The 17,654-nt window shown below is 47.6% G+C and overlaps 1 protein-coding gene across 3 annotated transcripts; it reads right to left on the bottom strand.

The window, feature by feature from the left end:
- Positions 1–91: 91 nt before the first annotated feature.
- On the bottom strand, positions 92–17,369 carry NFYA (nuclear transcription factor Y subunit alpha). Of its 3 annotated transcripts, XM_062509365.1 has the most exons (10): positions 17,287–17,369; positions 15,127–15,214; positions 12,595–12,681; positions 10,345–10,491; positions 8,403–8,534; positions 7,620–7,725; positions 7,028–7,194; positions 5,804–5,977; positions 4,054–4,155; positions 92–3,274 (listed from the first exon to the last, which is right to left on the bottom strand). In XM_062509365.1, exons 2-10 carry the CDS (start codon positions 15,199–15,201, stop codon positions 3,221–3,223), a joined length of 1,044 nt encoding a protein of 347 aa, XP_062365349.1. In that variant the 5' UTR covers positions 15,202–15,214; positions 17,287–17,369; the 3' UTR covers positions 92–3,220. The 3 variants fall into 3 exon arrangements, with proteins under 3 accessions (XP_062365349.1, XP_062365350.1, XP_062365351.1); XM_062509366.1 differs by lacking the exon at positions 17,287–17,369 and having other exon boundaries at positions 15,127–15,328; XM_062509367.1 differs by lacking the exons at positions 8,403–8,534; positions 12,595–12,681.
- Between the last annotated feature and the right edge of the window lie 285 nt (positions 17,370–17,654).

Here is a 17,654-nt window from a genome sequence, read left to right on the forward strand (position 1 = left end):
ATGGGTCAGGACAGGGATGTCCAGCCACCCCAACACCCCCCCTGCCCTTCCCACACCCCATCACAACATTCCCAACAAAGATAAAAGCTGCTCAGTTTATAAATTTTATTAGCTGGAGAGTGTACACAGTACTTACAATTGCATCTATTAAAGACCAAAATACACTTGAAAAAATGCATCATATAAAAAAAATTAAAAACTTTAAACTATGTACAAACTTTGCCTGATATTATGTTAAGCTCAGGACACTCCCACACCCCTTCACAAACAAAAGTTTATTTCCCCCTCTCTTTCTAACATGCAGGGCCTTAAAGCCACTTAGCATCACTTGAGGACCACTTTTTTTTCCAAATCCTGTTCTTTACACTCCTATAAATCTGGGTTTTGATGGATTTGATGCTTCACTGCTCTCATATTTCTCCCCAAGCCTCTTCTTTCATCCTCACCCACTCTTTAACTCACTCCAAAAGTGGAGTTTTTGCTCAAGTGTAGCCAATCTACAAAGAATTCTCATTTAATTACTAGGGAGGTTTGAACTGGACGTCTCCAATTTTAAGAGATTTCCCAAGAATAGAAAGCAGATATTTTTGGTACCATGGTGTTCACTGCTGGCTCCAACCTCACCAAATAAACACAACTTTCAGCAGTGATACACAGAACACAAAACAAAAATATGACAGGAGCACTCAGGCTTTCACATCACTATTTAAAATATTAACAGTAAGACTTTCTAGAACACAAATCTGTATTTCTTCACACACAACCTACAAGAGCAGATCAGAGAACCTAGATATGAAGGGATATTGGGAAAAAGTTTACGAGTTCTTTAAGAAAAGTAATTACTCATTAAAAAAAATAAACAAAATCTATGTCAGGGCAATAATCTTGCTTCCCAAACTTCCAGCTCTCAAAAAGGTGTTTCAGGACAGAGATTTACCATCTACTAAAGAGCAAAAACCATCATGGAGAAGTTCTTACTCCAGCACACAAATATTTCACCAACAAAATGTACAGATGCTCCAAAAAAAATATTTACAGTAATGCTGCAAACCCAACTAAAATCCCTTAAGGAGAGCTGCACGTCCCTGAAATGGGGGAGATCCCAGGAAATGCTGTGAGGGTTTCAGGAGGAAAACCAGCACTGTGCTGCAACTGGGCAAGGATTTAAGGCAGAAGCAACCAGAAGCCCTGACAATACCATTGATGTTAAAAATGCCCTTGAAATTATTAGAAATAAATCTTAATTAAGACTTGTGAGGACAAAAATTGAAGGTTTATTTGCCTGCCAGGAGCCAGGCCAGCTCCTCCTGTAGCTGCAGGTGTCCCTGAGCTCCTTCCCAGCTCCAGCTGTGGGGAGAGACACGGAACCAGAATTCACACCAAGGAGCTGAGCTGCGTTTAGAGATCCAGCTGCCAATGCCAAACCCCCTCTGCTGCTCCTCCTTGTCCTTCCACTGCCTCCACAGGGCATCCTCACACCTGGACAGGCTCCCTCTTCCTCCAGGATTGCCTGCTCACAAGGATTAAGTTTCTCCTGCATGCTCTCAGGTTTAGTATTTTTCTTTCATCTAAAGGAAATAGAATTTTCCAGGCTTTGTTCTTTTATATCCTCCCAGTTTTCTACAGCTTGCTGATTTGTCTTCCTCTTTGTCTTTAGCCAGAAGCTTCCAGTAAAATGGGAAAACATGGAAGGGAGGAAATATAATTTTCAAGCTGCATTTTTTTGTCACTTGAAATCAGAATTCACTGAATTTAACCTGGTCTCACCCATCCTTGACTGCATTTCCTCAAAAATTCCTCATTCTTCAGCTTCACCTGGCCAGGTTCACATTCACCTAGCAACATTCCCAACCCCAAACTTCACTGCTGTGATCCAGTTTGAACTACAGGACACAAAAACTGCAAAATCTGGGACTCCAGCAGGCAGATGATCCCCAGAGCAGCTGTGTAACTCATCAAGGTGGGAGGGGACAGGAGTGAAATGGGGAGAAATCACCTCTTAAATGTTTTTAACTATTGCTCCCATCACCAAAATCCAAATTATACTAGAGCAGGCCCAAAACCTAAATTAAAGCTCTGTTCTGTGGAGATGCTCAGTCTAAAGCCAGCTGTAGGTCATGGAAAAATCCTATTTTTTAATAATGCAAGTACTCCTCCTTCACTAAGTGCCACTTTTGTTTTTAAGAGCTTAATTTATAAAAAGCATGAAAGGTTCATCAGTATCTGCCTTCATCTGCTGAGTCCTTCAGGTACCTCAGGTTGAGCTGCCCCAGCTGCTGCTGTCCTGAATCATCCTTCACTCTGGAATTGCAGAACTGATTTAGGCATCAGAAATTCCATCCCTGCAATGGCCAAGTGCCACCACTCTGACACTGAGGGTTCCACTTCTCTTGAGGAACCATGGACTTCACTGGCAGGTGAGAGAGAAGATTTAAAAATACCACCAACAAAAAAATATCCTTTGGAAGAGACTCACTTAGAAGTTTCAATCCTTTTTATACTCACATCCAGTTTTCTCCCAAAGCAACAATTACTGGCAATGAACATCCAAAACCACCCAGAGACTAATTTGATTTACTGACCCAATTCCCCCAACAAATCCCTCTCCCACCCCACTTGCAACAGAGACACAACACATCAAGTCCTGCAGTAATCTTGACTATTTCTAGCATAGATTGGATGGCTGAACCTTTCCCAGAGAAGAGCTTCTTTACACATTTACAAGGTGGAATTGAAAAGAATCCCCTTCAGTTTCTGCCAGGGTCAGAAGTGCAACAGCAGGGCCCAGCTCAGGGAAAACCAAGTCCAAAGGGGTGAGGAGTGGATGGAATAACAAATCTCTGCTGGGCAAAAACAGGCCTGTGGTGCAGCACATTCAGTGCTGGCTGGAGGAGCTGGAATCTGTCCCTGGACAGGGCTGAGCTGCACCAGCCACTGAGACTGAGGAGGGGAAATGAAGGAAAACCAAAGGGATGAGTGCTGAGACTCTGAATTCCCTGTGCTGGATTAGGAGAGGGCACCAAGGAAGTCTGAAAGGTTCTGTTTGTAGAGTTAAAACCTCAAGCATGTCCTCAACACATGGTGCTTGCTCTGTGGAAAAAGACAGGCTGTGACATGGAGATTGTCCCACTCCAGGATTCACTGGACACTCTGGGCAGGCAGGACAGGCTGGCAGGAGGGATGGGAATTCCCTTCAGGTGTTTTTCCCTGGAAGCAGGGGTTAGGAGACCCTGATCATCTGTGTCATCGCTTCCTCGTTGGTTTGAGTTGGATCCTGCAGACACAAAAGGTTGGAAATTCCACAATTTTCCATGAAGCAGAGAGAAACACACACAGCTACCAGGAGGAGACACTCCTACACCTCCATGGATCTCCAAGAATGTCCTATTTTTCCTGGCTTTTACAGGCCAGGGGCACAAAAATCCTAATACCACCCAGGAATTTATTGTTTCTGGTATTTAGGAAGACTCAGGACTGGACAATAATTAGGAATGATTTTAGTTCAAAGTAAGAAACACTCCCTAAAGGCATAGGATTGCTCTGAAGCACTGAGCAACCACAGAACCTGTTCATTCTACTCCACTGTGTCCCTTCCTTTGAAAAATGCCTTGCACCTTTTATGCAAATCAAGATGCAGCTAAGAATTAGATACTCCTATTTTTCAATTTTCCACCAGATGTAAAGATAAGGTGTGTCTACCTTTAATTCATGTCCTGAAAGAACTCCCCAGTACCCAACCAGAAAGGACACAGAATGCTTGTGTGCATTTATCCTAAGAACTACAAAGTGAACACACTTCTATCCATATTCTTGTCATTTAACTCCTCAGGGCAAACATCCCTTGCTCTCCACAAGCAGTGACAGGAGTTTTTATTCCCAATGCTTGGAATAGATTCAAAGGCAGGGAGGGCCGAGGGGCAGCAGCTGAAAAATTCAGAGGCAGGGAGGGACAAGGGTCAGCAGCCAAGCCCAAAACCCCAAACAAAGCAGCACAGACACCTCTGATGTGTGTCCTGAAGGGATGAAAGGGGATTTGCCCCAAACCCCACTCACCTGCATGTGAGGGCTGTCCTTTTCTTTGGGGGAGAAGAAGCGACCCCCCTCTCCCCGTTTCCTGGCCATGGCGTGCCGGTGCCGGGACTCGTGCAGGTATTTCTGCAGAGAGGGAAGGAGCAGGTGAGGCAGCAGCCACTCTTCCCACTCACTGCTGTCCCAGGGGAAATTCCCAGTCCCCATCCATCCCCTACCCCACAGATTCCCACTCACTGCTCTCCCAGGGGAAATTCCCAGTCCCCATCCATCCCCTACCCCACAGATTCCCAGTCACTGCTGTCCCAGGGGAAATTTCCAGTCCCCATCCATCCCCTACCCCACAGAATCCCAGTCACTGCTGTCCCAGGGGAAATTCCCAGTCCCCATCCATCCCCTACCCCACAGATTCCCAGTCACTGCTGTCCCAGGGGAAATTTCCAGTCCCCATCCATCCCCTACCCCACAGAATCCCAGTCACTGCTGTCCCAGGGGAAATTCCCAGTCCCCATCCATCCCCTACCCCACAGAGTCCCACTCACTGCTGTCCCAGGGGAAATTCCCAGTCCCCATCCATCCCCTACCCCACAGATTCCCAGTCACTGCTGTCCCAGGGGAAATTCCCAGTCCCCATCCATCCCCTACCCCACAGATTCCCACTCACTGCTGTCCCAGGGGAAATTCCCAGTCCCCATCCATCCCCTACCCCACAGATTCCCACTCACTGCTGTCCCAGGGGAAATTTCCAGTCCCCATCCATCCCCTACCCCACAGAATCCCAGTCACTGCTGTCCCAGGGGAAATTCCCAGTCCCCATCCATCCCCTACCCCACAGATTCCCAGTCACTGCTGTCCCAGGGGAAATTTCCAGTCCCCATCCATCCCCTACCCCACAGAATCCCAGTCACTGCTGTCCCAGGGGAAATTCCCAGTCCCCATCCATCCCCTACCCCACAGAGTCCCACTCACTGCTGTCCCAGGGGAAATTCCCAGTCCCCATCCATCCCCTACCCCACAGATTCCCAGTCACTGCTGTCCCAGGGGAAATTCCCAGTCCCCATCCATCCCCTACCCCACAGATTCCCACTCACTGCTGTCCCAGGGGAAATTCCCAGTCCCCATCCATCCCCTACCCCACAGATTCCCACTCACTGCTGTCCCAGGGGAAATTTCCAGTCCCCATCCATCCCCTACCCCACAGAATCCCAGTCACTGCTGTCCCAGGGGAAATTTCCAGTCCCCATCCATCCCCTACCCCACAGAATCCCAGTCACTGCTGTCCCAGGGGAAATTTCCAGTCCCCATCCATCCCCTACCCCACAGATTCCCAGTCACTGCTTTCCCAGGAGAAATTCCCAGTCCCCATCCATCCCCTACCCCACAGATTCCCACTCACTGCTTTCCCAGGGGAAATTCCCAGTCCCCATCCATCCCCTACCCCACAGACTCTCAGTCACTGCTTTCCCAGGGGAAATTCCCATTTCTCATCCATGTCCCTGCCCCACAGACCCTGTGCTGACAGTCAGTGCACACTCACACACAACTCCAGACACTCCCAAAAAACACCACAACTCCAGACACTCCCAAAAACACCCAAAGGAAGCAGAATTATCCTCAAGACACTTAAAAAATCGACTCTGATGCAGCTCATGAACAACAAAACCACTGTAAAACTGAGGAACACCAAGATTCCAATCCTCATTTTCCAGCCCAGGTGGGATTCTGTGCCTTTCTCACAGAGCAACCCCGTGTTAGATGTGAGTTTTATTCTCACCCTTCTCTCTTTGGGGATTTTTCCCTCTGCCTCCAGCTTGGCCCGTGCCTGCCTCCTCTTCAGGATGCGATGGTACTGCTTGGCATTGACATAGAGGGGCTCCTCTTCCAGCATCTCTGCTCCAGGCAAAGGGATCCTCTGGATGGCTGGGACTGAGCCAGCTCCAGGCACCATCTGGACAGAGGACATGGTTTAGTTCCTGCAGCTCAGCACACAAACTGAACACCAGCATGTCATTAAACACGTACAGAAACCCTCATTAAAAACCCCAATGTTGAAATACGAAGTGGGTTTGGCTCAGGTAATGCAGCTACATAAATGAAAAGGAGAAATACAGCTGTTCCCAAACTGCAGAACCAATTTAAACAAATCAGTTCCTTGTCAGTTCTCCCGGGTATTCCTGATAAAGGGAAAATTTCAATACAACTCCTTGACTGTGTTGTTGCTTCTTGGACAATTAAACCAACACAACATGGCCAGTGCTTCCCTTCCTTTTGGATTATCTCTTATTTCAATTATTTCATTTTAGACCATCTCTAAGCCATCACTGCAGAGCTGCTGACATCTAGTGGGGACCAACAACATTCAAGAGGCTCACACTACAAAGAAATAGGAATTGGCAAGAAAAATCTCCATAAAGGATGGAAACAAATCCTTAGGGATCCTCAAGAAAACCAGAAGTGACTCAATCTATTTTAATCTTTGCTCATCAGCTCACACCTCAGTTTGGATTTCAGTTTCTAGATTTCTGAGCTGCTGTGGGAGAGAGAAAGTCCAGAGCAAAGATCACAGCAGGATCCAGGCCTTTGAAAGTGAAAAATTGTATTGTTTTAACTTTAAACCACTGGAACTTACAGAGAGGACTGTCCATAGTATCTGAATCTCAGCCAAGAGTTTATCAGGATGGTTTGGGTTGGAAGGGATCTTAAGGATCACCCAATTCCAACTTTCTGCCATGGGCAGGGGCACATTCCACTATCCCAGGGTGCTCCAGCCTGGCCTTGGACACTCACAGGGATGGAGCAGCCACAGCTTCTCTGTGCCAGGGCCTCCCCACCCTCCAGGGAGGAATTCCTTCCCAATATCCCACCCAACCCTTCCCTCCTTCAACTTAAACCCATCCCCACTGTCCTATCCCTACCCCTGTGAAAAATCCTGCTAGATTTGAGTACAAACACCTCAAAGCTCAGCCTCCAGAGGCAGCAGTGGGAATTTCACACCTACCATGACCATTCCCCCTGAATTGACCACGTTCCCAGCCACTGGCAGTGTCACTGTGACCGTGCCCTGGCCACTGCTGGTGGTGTTGGTGTTGGCTCCTGTTTGGACAATCTGGGCTCCAGCCAGGCTGGCTGCAGGAATGGTGATCATGCCTGTAACAGGGACTGTAACTTTAAGGAAGTAGAACACAAAAGGAAAGAAGGAAAAAAAAAAAAGGAAAAAAAAAAAAAAAGAGAAAAAAACAAAGAGAAAAGAACATGCACACAAAAAGAAGGGAACAGCATTAGTCCCACTTCTCTGTTTTACTCATTCATCCTTCCAAAACATGCAGAGAGTCAGGAAAGTGTTGAAGTGAAGGATTGAATTCCATTAGAATTCCTGGTTTTTGCATTTGTAACCTCACTGTGAGTAACCACGTACTCTTGAGGTGGAAAAGCAAAATTAAAGGGTTTTATTCCACCAGCCCTTGCCAGAGACAAGGAGATTTTCTGTGTGTGGGGAAAGAACCCTGGAGTGAATTCCTGCAGAGCACACAAACCCTCAATACATGAAAAGCCTCTCCAAGAGGTGCCCTGGCTCCTCCCAGCCCTCCTACCTTGCTGCAGGATGGTGCCATCAGCATTCACAGGCTGGTACACGATGGTCTGGCCCTCAGCAGCCTGGGCAACCTGCTGGCCTTGCACTGCTATCTGCTGCTGGGTCTGAACAAAACAAAGAGCACAAAAACGTTACAAATTGCCCCTTTCCCCCCCCCCCCAGTGTTTTACAATTCCTGAATGAACACATGGTGCTTGAGGTGTTCCAGGTGTCTATTTCTGTTGCCTCATTAGCAGCAGTAAGAAATAGGCTGGAGCACAGAGTGAATACCTGGAGATCAAACACCTGAAGCACATGTAAGATGATTTTTTCAACAGTTCAATAAAAAAAAAAAAAAATTAAAAAATCTAGGTTTCCTGTCTCACTATGAACCAGAAAGAACTGTTCTGCTCCAAAATTTAATTTTGGCCCTAACCAAAAGCATCAGCAGAAACCCCAGGTGTGACTGGACTACTGCACACAATGGCCCAAGTATGGAATTAGCAATGCTTCATGTTTTCAAAATTCAACAAAGAGACAAAAACAACCACGAACCAATAAAATACAGAAACACGATGGAGAAAAACATGCAATCTAATTTTTCTGCCCCAGAGTCATGTATGAAACACTACAAAAACATGACACTTATTTATTCTCAAGGTCTCCTCAATATTAATAAATCCTTTTATTCTTTTTTTTTTTTTTTTTTTTTTTTTTTTTTACTTAACCACATCTTAAGTTCATTTGCCAAGTTTCTCTTCCTGCTCCTCTGCAGAAAAGCCTTTCATGCTGGTGCAGTTACCTGTGTCTGGCCAGCAGTAACTGCAGTCTGGGGCTGCTGTATAATGATCTGCTGGGTCTGGCCCTGCTGCCCCTGTACCTGCACAGCCTGCCCACCTTGAATCTGAATCTGACCTGGCTGGACCAACTGAATCTGTGGAAGAAAGAGTCAGAAAGGAACATTAACTATGCCTCTGATTTCTCCCTCCTCACCTCAGCATGACCAAGTCATCTCTGAGGGTGATTTAGTGTTGCACAGAAAAAGGAAGCAGTGAATCTTCTCTTTTTCCAGTTGAAAATGCAGAGTTTTAATGGATTGCTCCTTGTGACACAGCCACACAGGGCAGAGGGAGCAGTGTGCTGTGTCACCATGCTCCAGCAGTTCTGCACTGCTTACACAATAAATCACTCAGGAGAAATCAATTATTCACATCCACTGGGAACAAACAGCCAGGTGGAAGAGGAGGACTAAGATTTAAGACATCTGTGGAGTGTTAATTATCCAGCACTCAGAAGTACTTCTGGGATATATAAAGTTGTCCTCAGCTTTGCAGAGTCTTTGCACCACTGTGGAACATTCTTAGATTTAAAAAGAAGAGCTGGAATATGGTTTGAAGTTTGTGTTTAAAAAGACAGTTATGGATTTTCCTCCACCAACCAGACCGAGAAGAACCTCATACAAATTACTGTGGTTTTCAACAAAGGAAATATTAAATAAACCTCTCAAAACACCAAGACATCATTTGCCTTCCTGGACTGTGCTGGATTCCTAAATCCCATCCTAAATCATCTGGACACTTTCATTATGCCATGGTTACAGTTCTTCCCTTTGCTTTTGAGGAACACTTCGACCACCTCCTTAAATTTGTCTTTTAAACAAGTAATTACTTCCAAAAAATCCATTTTCTATACCTCCTTCACTGTTGCCTTCTGTGCAACAGGGATGTTTAAATTCCCCTTCAGCCATCACATATTAAAGGGTCTCAAGCACAAACTACTTGCAAGAAGCTTTTCTAAATAATTTTGTTTAAAATCCTCTTTCTGAGCCATAAATTGAACAGGCACCAGATCCCAAACTACATTTCAATGGCCAGATAAAATATCCCAACAAACAAAAATCCTGCTCTAGGAGAAGGTATCCCTGCCTGTGTGCTCTGAGGTCTCCTCCAACCCAAATCATTCCACGATGAAAAACCCCAAACCAACCCAGCTACATTCCAGCATTGATCTAAAACATTTGCACCAGGCCATAAAACATAAAAACCAAGTTCATAAAGGACTTGCACTCATTCCCACATGCCAGAGCCACCAAGCACCAGCTCTGCCTGGTATTGGGGTGCTGAGCAGAGCTCAGTGTGGCAGTGGCAGCATCCCAGAATGTCCTCAGTGCCCCCGGGGCTGTTTTTTGTTTGTTTTTTTCTCTTTTCTGACACAGATTTTGCTCTTTTCTGACCCAGAGATGGGGCAGCCGAGAGGCATTTTAAACAACTTTTATTCCATTTTCAGTCTCATATGAAGGGTGAGACAATACAGGTGTTATAATTCTCCCCATCACAATCAGAAGCCAATTATTTCCTAATTACAATACATTAGGAACATTTCCTGGCCTATCAGCTTTTGTCACATCATGCTGCAAAATACCTTAAAACCAATTATCTAAAATCACCCCTGGTGGGTTCTATTATCTTTCACAGTTCTATTTCTCCAAAGTATTTAGTCTTATTTGCAAGGCCACCCTAGGAAACTTTGTTTCTAGCTCCATTTCTCCCTCAACACTATCTGTCCTATTCCATGGCATTTCTGAGCCAGCATTTCTTATCTCCAAGATCCCCTACCTTACCCTATACATCTCCTACCTTCTCTCATACCAAGCACCTCTCACCTCTGTTTGCACACACGTGTGTGAGCCTTCTGTCAGGCCCTGGGAACCCCACGAACCCATTTCCCCCAGGGGTGTGTCTCACCTGCTGCAGTCCCTGCGTGCCAGACACGGGCACCTGCATGATGGTCTGGCCCTGGCCCCCAGGCACAGCCTGGACCATGATGGGCTGGCCCGTGGAGGTGATGAGCTGCCCCCCGCTCACCTGCACCATCAGAGGCTGCCCCTGCACCTGCCAACAACAAAACAACAATGAAAACCCCACCAGAGCAGCCCCAGAGCTCACCTGTGTCCATGTGGGAACGGGCACTGAGCTGCTTCAAAGCAGCTCTGTGTTCCAGGATGTGCTGTGGGTTTAGGGAATTGTCTGCTGCTCTTGCAGTCCAGTTGTTAAAAAGTGTGAAAATCACATTTTCCAGCCAAAAGAAGTATTTTCATGCACAGCCCAAGAGCAAAGTGGGATAAAAAAAACTTCAGTATTCACCTCGTAATTATTGGTTTTTAATTGAGGTTCCTATTGAGAGAGCTCTGTTCTGAGAGGGAGGTTCTGAGGTGGTTTCAGCTCTCTCCAATTTCATGCCTACAACATTCCCATTTGAGCATGGGATGTGCTGAGAGAAACTCTCTGTGGTTATTGAGGGAAATTGTAACTGGAGCAACACAAAATGCACTTCAGGGAGGAAAAGTCAAAGTGGGATGAGCAGCAACCACTTCTGGGCCCAAAAAGGTTTGGACTGGAAATAAATATAAATATAAATATAAATATAAATATAAATATAAATATAAATATAAATATAAATATAAATATAAATATAAATATAAAGTGTGAGGGTGCTCACAGAAGCTGTGGCTGCCCCTGGATCCCTGGAAGTGTCCAAGGACATGCTGGACAGGGCTTGGAGCAGCCTGGGACAGGGGAAGGTGCTGGGGTTGGAACTGGGTGAGCTTTAAGGTCCCTTCCCACCCAAACCAGTCTGGGATTCTGTGGTAACTTTGGCCTGAGGATCTCTGGACTCTTGGACCTGTATCTCTGTGCTCACTGGGAAGAAGGCCCATTAAGAGAAAAACAGTGGAAAAATCTGACCCCCCCCCCCTCACCTTCCAAACCCCCAAATTCCCCAAACACATCTTGAAAAATGCTCTACCTTCAAGGCCTAAATGCAAAATGAGTCTCATGAACTTGGGGAATCACAAAATCTGATTTGTTTAGGAACAAGAGCATCACAATGTGGTAAATCACCGAGTTGCTGGGCTTCACACCTCAGGGGGTGAGGAGCCAAATCCTGCCCTGGGAATTTGAGTTTCCAGGTCCCTACTCTGTCCCTCAGCCCCTGGGCTGGATCACACAGGGAGGAGCATGCTCAGGTCAGCACAGAGAAGCACAGGCAGCAGCACAATATCCAAGAAGCAGAAAGGAAAATGAGACATTCCAGGTTTGTTGTTAATGAATCAGAGCAAGGCAAAATAGAAAAAAAAAAAAAATTAAAAAAAAATGGTGGGGAGAACATAACAACAACCAGAGGCCCCAGTGAGCCCAGCAATCCCAAGTCAGGCAGTTTTTGAGAGTTGAACTCTGAACATAAAAAATGCTGTGTTAATTCTGCACCTGGCAGGGCCATTCCAGCCCCTTGGAAACTCCCTGCCCTAAAGGGATTACAAACCAAACAAATCCAGAATATTGAGTCAAAAACTGCCATGGCTGCCCAGGGTCTGTCAACTGCTCTTACAAAGGGCTCCTGGAAAGCCTGGGTGAGTTAAGGAAGTGGAGCCTGCAAGAACAGGGAATACTTCACACTGAAACAAATTTCTTTCCTAACTGGGATGTACTTGCTGCTTGGATTCACATGGCTCCTGGGTTTCCCCGTGTTGTTCACAGGTAAATAAGAAATTGGATCTCTCAGTACCAGAGGCCAATATTGTCCCCAGGTGCCCTTTCAGTCACAGGTGAGAAGGTTCCACTGCCCAAGCTCAGGCTCTGGCACCACCTCTGTGTGTCTCATGCAGTGAAAGCAGAGCCTTCCCCAGGGAAGAGCTCTGAACCCTCATTTCCTTGGAATTACAGGAAATCTTTGGGGTTTATCCCTACCGTTACTCCCTCATTTTGGTGTTTTTTAACTTTGAACTTGTACTGAATCACAATTCCCTTCCAGAATTCCTGCCGTGCCCTGGGGAACAGCTCCAATCCCACAGCAAACCCTACAGGGCAGCACCCAGCAGAGATTCCTGCTCCACATACCCCTGCTCCTCCTGGAAACCCTGGGAAAACACAGCATTAGATATGTGGTGCTGGGGAGTGTCATGCAGTGCTCAGAAACACAATCAGAGAGGTCACCACTACCTGGAGGGTCTGGACTTGCTGGCCTGAGGCCGATGCCACCTGGGCCTCAGTCTGCAGCTGGACAGCTGTGACACCTCCCTGCTGCTGGGAACAGGAACAGGGAGAGCTTGAAACATGGAAATGCACAACACACTGCTGGGACAGGGGTTGGGGCTCATACACACTGCTCCAGGAACACGAGGAACGGGAATTCTGGCAAATCTAAGGATGGAGTTCCCTGGAATTGCATGTGGCACTGCCAACATCCCAACTCACAGGGAACAGGAGGGAAAATTCTGCAGGATTTCAAGGTTTTAGTTTTGAAGTTCCAGGCCTCAATATCCCACCTCACAGGGAACAGGAAGAACCATTCTGCAGGATTTCAATGTTTTACTTTTGAAGTTTAAGGCTTCGATATCCCATCTCACAGGGAACAGGAAGGAAAATTTTTGAGCATTTCAAGGTTTTAGTTTTGAAGTTTCAGGCTTCAATATCTCAACTCACAGGGAACAGGAAGGAAAATTTTGGATTAGTTCTGAAGTTTCAGGCCTCAATATCCCATCTCACAGCAAACAGGAGGGAAAATTCTGCAGGATTTCAAGGTTTTACTTTTGAAGATTCAGGTTTCAATATCCCAGCTCACAGGGAACAGGAGGGAAAATTTTTGAGCATTTTAAGTTCAGTTTCAGGGTTTTAATTCTGAAGTTTCAGGCCTCAATATCCCACCTCACAGGGAACAGGAGGGAAAATTTGCAGGATTTCAATGTTTTACTTTTGCAATTTCAGACCTCAATATCCCAACTCACAGGGAACAGGAGGGAAAATTCTGCAGGATTTCAAGCTCAGTTTCAGGGTTTTAGTTTTGAAGTTTCAGGCCTCAATATCCCACCTCACAGGGAACAGGAAGAACGATTCTGCAGTATTTCAATGTTTTACTTTTGAAGTTTAAGGCTTCAATATCTCACCTCACAGGGAACAGGAGGGAAAATTCTGCAGGATTTCAAGGTTTTACTTTTGAAGTTTCAGGCTTCAATATCTCAACTCACAGGGAACAGGAGGGAAAATTTTGGAGCATTTCAAGGTTTTAGTTCTGAAGTTTCAGGCCTCAATATACCAACTCACAGCAAACAGGAGGGAAAATTCTTCAGGATTTCAAGGTTTTACTTTTGAAGTTTCAGGTTTCAATATCCCAGGTCACAGGGAACAGGAAGGACCATTTTACAGGATTTCAAGCTCAGTTTCAGGTTTTTAGTCTGCTCGCTGCCCAGGTTTGGCACTGTGAAGGGTTCCAGATTTTGGCCACACTGGTTTGTCCCAACCAAGCCCTTCCTGCAGCACAGTCTGAGCTCATCTCTGCCAGCCCTGTGTCAGTGTCTGCCCACCAGTGACCCTGAGGGACAGTCTGGACAGGCTGCAGGAGCAGACAGAGCTTTTCTATCTTTAGCCTCTTTGCTAAGAGTCTCAAAATACTCCCAGTAACTGTGTTAGCATGGGGAGATGAAGCACAGCTCCCTCCCAAGTGCTGCAACAGCCTGGTAAAACAACTGATTTTAGCAAAATGTTCCATGTGAGACACAGGTTTTAAGAAGTTGTACTGCAAATGAAAGCCAAGAGATGGCTTTATCTCCATTTCACCAAGAAAATGTCAATAAACCAACATCTTTGGTTATCTGCTGCAAACAGGTATTTTGGATAAACCTTAATATAAAGTGTTTTAATCTCAAGTGTAGTCTCGTGCTAGGTGAAAAAGTCAACTCCAGGTAAACCCAGTGGAAGGATTTGGTCCCTGCTGAGGCCAAAGCAAAGCAGATGTCCCTGAAAACATCACCCAGTGGCTCAGCCCTTTGCAAGGCAAACCACCAAACCCCCCTGAACTAGAACTGAAGATGCAAAAAAAAAAAAATTTCAGGAGCAGCTGAAAATACATCTCCAAATCTGAATATGGAAATCTTAACAGCCAAAATCAGTAACTTCTCAAAACTCAGCCCTGATGTTTTGCACACTGAAACAAGAACTTCTTCATGGGAGGGATGAGCTCAGCCAGAGCTGCATGGTTGGTTGAATTCCTGTTCTGTGTGTTTGTTTTGCTCCACCTGCTGTTCTGAAACAAAGAATCTCTATAAATGTCCATTTGATAAAGCTGGAGGAAACCTCCGTGGGCTTGAAAAAAACCTATTTCAACTTTGGGGGTATTTTTCTTGTGGACAACTGATTGTTTCTGTTAATATTCTGTTTTGTCCATTTTCAGAGATGTGTTAATGTATTTTTGTATGTCTTCATATTTTACTTTCCCCATGTCACTACCATTTTCCAAACACCCTGCTACACTGAAATTTGGTCACTTGTATACCTGCAATTTAATTTTATACACATTTTTGCATTTATATAAAATGTTATAAATTTTATTTTATTTTAAAAACCACATTTACTCTGACTTCCAGGCAGGTGCCATCAGTGCCCAGGTGACAGAAGTCAGGTACCCAGGAGGATGAGGATTGTGCTGCTGTGCCCCTCTGAGGGGTGCAATTCCCACATCCCCACATTCCATACCTGCTGCTGGATCTGCCCTGCCTGCACCACGATCTGCTCTGTGGAGCTGCTGCTGTTGGCTGTGTACTGCTCCATGGTGCCTCAGCCCCTGCAAGACAAGCAAAAATCAGGTGATCTGCTGTCCCCAGGCTCAGGAATTGCTCTTCTCCCCCTGCAGCTGCCAAGCCAAGCAAACCAGGGGCAGAGCTCTCCCAGAGCTGCTCCACCCCAGCAACAAACACAGGTGGCACTTCAGGCACATCCAACCTGAGTGAGCAGCAAAACCACCTCAATTTTGTCCCACATTTCATGGACTCCACCAGTTCTCTGAGCCAGGTGCCCACACAGGGGAGTGTCACTGCTGGAAAACCTCAGGAAATGCAACAGGAAATCTGAAACCAAACTGCACCTCAGGAATTCGGCAGAGCTGAGAAGGCTTCTCTCCTTCCCCCACTATGCACCGTGCTCTCCCAGTTTTTCTTCCCTCTCCTCCTACTCTCATGGAATGGTTTGGGTGGGCAGGGACACCTTCCACCATCCTAGGTTGCTCCAACCTGGCCTTAGACACTTCCAGGGATCAGGGGCAGGCACAGCTCCTAGCCCTAACCCAGGGCATCCCCACCCTTACAGGGAGGAATTTCTTCTCTAAAGAAGTAGTTATATACTCAAATATATCCTTCATGTATTTTGGGAACCACCAGCATATTTCTCAGCACCTCCATCCTCTTGTTGCCTCTCATTCCTTGGCCCTTTCCCTGCACACAACGACACTGTGCTGAAATAAAAACACCTCTTCTTCTCTCCTCACTGACCCAACAACAGCAGAATTCCTACTGCAGTGAGGTGTTCGATTTATGCCACGACTGAACAAGTTCTTGCTACACTGCTGAAAGAAAACACAGCCTGGAACATTAATTTTCCAGATCTAAAGCAACAAAACCTCTGGCTCCCTCAATTTTTCAAGGAACGCTGACAGGATTAAGTCCCAGACTCTCTGTACTCGTTGCTGTGGTTACTGCTGCTGTTTGAGCTCCATCCTTTGCCCATTTCCTGACACTTTTTTTACAGCCAGAATAAAAGAAGATAAATATTCTTTCCGAAAATGCTGCTCATTTCAATTTCACACCGGATACTTCATTTCTGCCTTAAATTACAATCTTTAATTAATATATTAACAGCTCTATAACCCCAACAAGCTCTGGACAAGGTTCTACCAGTGCTGGCTCCTCACCCTCTAAGGGATTATCTCATCCCCTTCATTAAACACAGAGTAGCCAAGTTAAATATTAAAGCTCAGGGATCAATCAATGGCAGACGATGGCAGCTCCTCCCCCAGTGGGCTCACGGAGCTCCTCCTGACCGGGAATGCTCTGGGAACCACGGACTGCTCCAGTTCCAGCAGCAGATACTTATACAGACACTAGATATATTTATAATAAAAATATATTGAGTTGTGGAGGACTCATTAGGATCATCAGATTCCTGGCGCCGCACAGGATAAGCTTCATATATATTATATATATACACATATAATAACTAATCTTTATACAAATACAGCTGCACCAGCAACAGTTCCCTCAACAACCAACCCACACCAAGAGCAAACCAGTGCCGTGAACAGTCCGAGAGCTCCAGAGCATCACTGTGACTATGTCCCAGCCCGGAGCAGAGCTCCGGACGGGCAGAGCCGGTGCCGTTCCCGTGGGATCCCGCTGCTCCAAGGGCACAGCGGAGCCGCAGGCCCATCCCCAGAGCGGGCTTTAACACGGGGGCGGTATGAGCACGACACGCGGAGCCCAGGCCGAGCTCAGGAGTCCCGCGGAGGAGCCGGGGCTGCTGTCTCAACGCGGGAAAGCCCGGCCCGCCCCGAGGGCCGGCCCCGCGGCCGGAGCACCGCGTGCCCGCACACATCAGAGAGGCGGCACCGCGCACATCGGCAGCGGACGGGGCAGCCCGGGCCCCTCCGCCAGCGGGGAGGCTCCCGGGGAGGGCGGGGCCCGCTGCAGCGCTCGGCCCCGCGCCCCCGGCCCGGCCGCGGAGATCCCGAGCCCGCTGCTCCCGGCCCCGCGGCCCCAGCGCGGCCGAGCCCGGCCCGGCCCCGGTTCCCCCCTCAGCCCCTGAGTGGCCGCGGCCCCGCCAATCCCGGCGCGCGGGGGCTCCATATTGGCCGCTCGCGCTCACCGTGCCGCGCTGCCCGGTCCGCGCCCCGCGCTGATTGGCTCCGCCGCGGGGCCCCGAAACCCAATCAGCGCCCGCACTCGCCCGCCGCGCAAAATGGCGCCCAACCGCGGACAAAGGGGGCGAGGGGCGGGGCCCCGCCCGGCCGCGGCCGCCCAACCGCGCGCCTCGCCCTGCCCGGCGCCGCTGCGCCTGCGCGGGGGTCGTGGCGCGCAGGCGCCGGATGGGCCCCGCCCAGCGCTGGGCTCCGCCCCTCGCCTGAAACGCTGCGCGCCGGGACCATGGAGAGGGCCCGCCCGCGCGCGCGGAGTGGCGGCGCCGCCATGTCGTGTGTGGCGCGGCCGCCATGTTTTGTGCGGCCGTACCGCCAT

Source organism: Cinclus cinclus, chromosome 27 (genome assembly GCF_963662255.1).
Source record: "Cinclus cinclus chromosome 27, bCinCin1.1, whole genome shotgun sequence".
Classification (NCBI taxonomy): Eukaryota; Metazoa; Chordata; class Aves; order Passeriformes; family Cinclidae; genus Cinclus; species Cinclus cinclus.